Source organism: Myotis brandtii, unplaced genomic scaffold (assembly GCF_000412655.1).
Source record: "Myotis brandtii unplaced genomic scaffold, ASM41265v1 scaffold103, whole genome shotgun sequence".
Taxonomy (NCBI): Eukaryota; Metazoa; Chordata; class Mammalia; order Chiroptera; family Vespertilionidae; genus Myotis; species Myotis brandtii.
The window spans coordinates 1,559,355-1,563,159 of record NW_005353460.1 but is presented as its reverse complement, the minus strand read 5'-3'; the positions used below and the strand labels follow the sequence as shown (position 1 = coordinate 1,563,159).

Sequence of the window (3,805 nt, the reverse complement as noted above, 5' to 3'; positions counted from 1 at the left end):
AACAAATATCAGGGGCACATGGATCAAAGAGGCTCTACATTGGCCAAGGCTCAGGCTCTTCCCTTTGATTCTTGCATGAACGAAGCACAGAGTGAAGGTGACAGGTCACTTGCCAGGCTTAGGAAACAAAGCCCAGAAAAGAGGCGGCGCCCACCACTGAAAAACAAGAGATGGAGAGTGCGCAGTTCACACCCAGTCCCATCTCTCATTTTGCTAGTGTGTGATTTTGACTTCCGAGCTGTAAAGTGAGGATGACACTTGCTCTACTTCCGTCACAGATCAGCATGAGAATCGAAGGAGATAATGTATAGGAAAGTGCTTTACATGCACTGTGCAGAGTAGTTGGTGTTAGCTATCCCCATGGAGTAGAAAAAAGCTCAGACGGGCCAAGTTTTGGCCCAAGGGCAAAGGTGGCTTTTATTTCCTCTGTTGAGGAAGTAGGGGAGGGGGACTTCCCCAAGCACACCAACTTAAGGAAGGGGTGGTGTGCCCTCAGAGGAAGAGAGCCGATGGTCATTCAGAAGGGCTCCTCCAAGTCCACTTCCTGGCCCCAGGCTGCAGGGTGTGTGCTCTTGAGAGTCACTCCCCTTGGGGTGCCAGCTCTTGCATGAATGGAGGCACAAAGAGGTATCTGCTGGTGTTCACCAAGAGGAAGGGGGGACTGGTGCCCTGACTGAGGGAGCAGAGGACTGGGGTGGTCGACCCCCACCCAATGCCTGCCCAGGATGATAACTGGCGGTGTGACTCTTCTCCGGAGAAGGGCCAGAGAGGCCCAGAGGCATTGCTCGATCTGCTGGCTGGTCCTTTAAATGTCCATCTCAAACTGTGACTCTTCACCTGGTGAGAGAAAGGACAGAGCAATGGTGATTGGTAGAACTGACATTTGTTTTATTTTTACATTTTATTTTTTAAAATATATTTTATTGTTTTCAGCGAGGAAGGGAGAGGGAGAGAGACACAGAAACTTCAATGATGAGAGAGAATCATTGATCGGCTGCCTTCTGCACGCCTCCTACTGGGGATTGAGCCCGCAACCGGGGCATATGCCCTCAACCGGAATCAAACCCGGGACCCTTCAGTCTGCAGGCCGACGCTCTATCCACTCGGCCAAACCAGCTAGGGATATTTTTATTTTTTAAAATAGATTTTTATTGATTTCAAAAAGTAAAGGAAAGGGAGAGAGAGATAGAAACATCAATGATGAGAGAGAACCACCAATTGATCGGCTGCCTCCTGCACACCACCATTGGGGATCGAGCCTGCAACCCAAGCGCAGCCTGACTGGGAATCGAACTGTGACCTCCTGGTTCCTAGGTTGACGCTCAACCACTAGAACTGACATTTTAGAAGCCAGGGAGATGTGTTATCTTTTCATTCTGGTGTTCCTACAAGAAGAGCAGAGGCCAGATTTATGTTGCCGAGGAGAATGGAGAGAAGGCAGGACTACACTAGGTATTCCTGGAAACATCGATCTGAAGGTGCCCTGTCTAGCTGTGCTCTCTTCCCCAATCCCAAAAGCACAGAGGCCAGGTCTCCCATAGGAGAGGTGATAGTCCTGAATTTTGAATACTTTTTATTATTTTTTTATAAGAATGAATGATTACTTGTGAATTGACATGAATACAATTTCATAGAAAAATGTTCCTTAATTATTCCATAGAGCTTTTTGGCACATGTGTCCCAACTTTTGGTTAAGAAAATGATACCATAACCCACTCAGCACACTCTGATTGCCCATGGAATAGCCTGACCCTGCAATAATAATTCAGCCACTCACTGCCCTCAGTTTCCACTAAAATTTCCAAGGCATTCATGCTGCAGGTTTTCTTTTTAATGGAACTGCCTCATTCAGCATCTCCTGGGCAAGGCCCAAGGTTCTACATAGTAAGATGCCTGCTCTAGCCCCACAGAGAAACAACTGGCCTCTCCTTCTGGTTACATTAACACAAATATATGGGTCCAAGACCAGGAGCCTTGGCTTCTTACATCCAGTTCAGCAAAATGAAAAATGATGTCCCTCCCTTACCATCACACCCCATCACAGCTGTGAGAAACTACTAGGTTATTATTGTGGGTAAGGTTGCTGCCTGGGGCACCACTGGGCCAACCCTGCATTTGTTATGGCCAAAGCAGCTCTAGAAACTGGGAAATAAGAGAATATGCAAGTGGGGACAAGGGACAGCCTTCAGGTAATGGTGACTTAACCATTTCAGGAGTGCCCAGCCGGCATGGCTCAGTGGTTTAGCATTAATCTATGAACCAGGAGGAGGTCAAGGTTCAATTCCCAGTCAGGGCACATGCCCAGGTTGTGGGCTCGATCCCCAGTGTGGGGTGTGCAGGAGGCAGCCAATCACTGACTCTCTCTCATCATTGATGTTTCTATCTCTCTCTCCCTCTCCCTTCCTCTCTGAAATCAATAGAAATATTTTTTTAGAAAAACTTCAGGAGTTGCACCTCCACCCTCAACTTCCAGTCTTTGATTTGAAGCAAAAAGTAGGGGTAGGAGGCACCGTGCCACCAGCCACATGAATCTGTTCCTCCTTCTCTCCATCCTTTAACACACTGCAGGAAACCCCGATACCCGGTGCTGTCCTCATCGCTCTCTGTGTCTCTTCCCACCCTTCCACTGCTCTCCAAGCCTGAAAGGCAAGGCAACTGTCTCCTGTCTTGGGCTGTGGGGTTCCCAAGGTAATTATGATTCATGTCCTGCAGGCTCCTGGTAGATGGATTCTGCTGCTGTCAGCAGAGCCAGCCCAGCCCGAGGTCCCAGCTGCTTCCTGTCGGGCCTGGTGTACTGCCTTCTGGGTGAAGGGCGGGCGAGTCCCAGGCTGACTCCGTTTGTCTACAAGTGCTTACACTGCATCCTCCCATAGTGGGAAAGCTTAGACACTCTGATGAGCCAGTCACGGTGCCACAAAGATTACATTCACACACACCTCTGCCGGGGGGCTGTTCTGATGACTTGGGGGGAAGGAAGGAGGGATCAGAAGGGGTTAGAGACCCCATGGCAAACCTGCAAATAACTGGCTGCGTTTCTACTATTCATCAAGAATCCATTAGTGGATGACACCCTGACAGAAGGCATCCTGGATGCCTTTCTGAGCCTGTAGACATGTAATTTCCTGGAGGACAAGTACACCATGTCTTTGAAAAGTTGTCTCCTGCACATGAATATCGTGGATGTGTTTCTAGTGTTGCAGATGCAAGGTGTAGCTTTAGGAACAATTATATAAAGGGGCATACTTAGGAAAGTTGCTATGTGGGGCCTCTTCCATCTCAATCAAACTCCCCACTGATTAGATTACTGATGAGGCCAAATCATCTTTTCTGTGGTTCTTGGGCCCCTTTCATGGGGAAAGTTGGTACTGATGAAAGTTCTCCCCACCATTCACCCAATCCTTACCCCCCACCCTCTGGACTCTGAGCTGCTCCACAGGTGAGACAGTCACCATCAGTCCCTCCCTGGAACTCCCCCTAGTGGCGAGGATTCTCAGGCCACATACATGCCCATCCCAAAGAAGACCCTGGCCAAGCCCGGCCACTCACCGCCTGCTGGCTTATCTTCAGGGCTGTTCTGCAGGTGGTTCTGGCTGGCTTCAGTGGGGGGCTCGTCACTTACAGGGCTAGTGACCCCCGGAATGGTGGGCAGGTCCCGTGGGGGTGTCTTGGCCACAGGTGAATTCCGACACTCCATCAGGAACTTGCGGTCATAGATGATCCTGGTACCTGGAAGGGAACAGGGACACTGGTAGAGCCACTTTGAACCCCCTGCCTGCTCATTTTTCCACATCTCTGAGGCATGGCC

The 3,805-nt window shown here is 49.7% G+C and overlaps 1 protein-coding gene across 1 annotated transcript; it reads right to left on the bottom strand.

Annotated features, from left to right (window-relative positions):
• Positions 1-391: 391 nt before the first annotated feature.
• EIF4EBP1 (eukaryotic translation initiation factor 4E binding protein 1) lies at positions 392-3,805 on the bottom strand. Its single transcript, XM_005856508.2, has 2 exons — positions 3,547-3,805; positions 392-837 (listed from the first exon to the last, which is right to left on the bottom strand). Exons 1-2 carry the CDS (start codon positions 3,788-3,790, stop codon positions 806-808), a joined length of 276 nt encoding a protein of 91 aa, XP_005856570.1. The 5' UTR covers positions 3,791-3,805; the 3' UTR covers positions 392-805.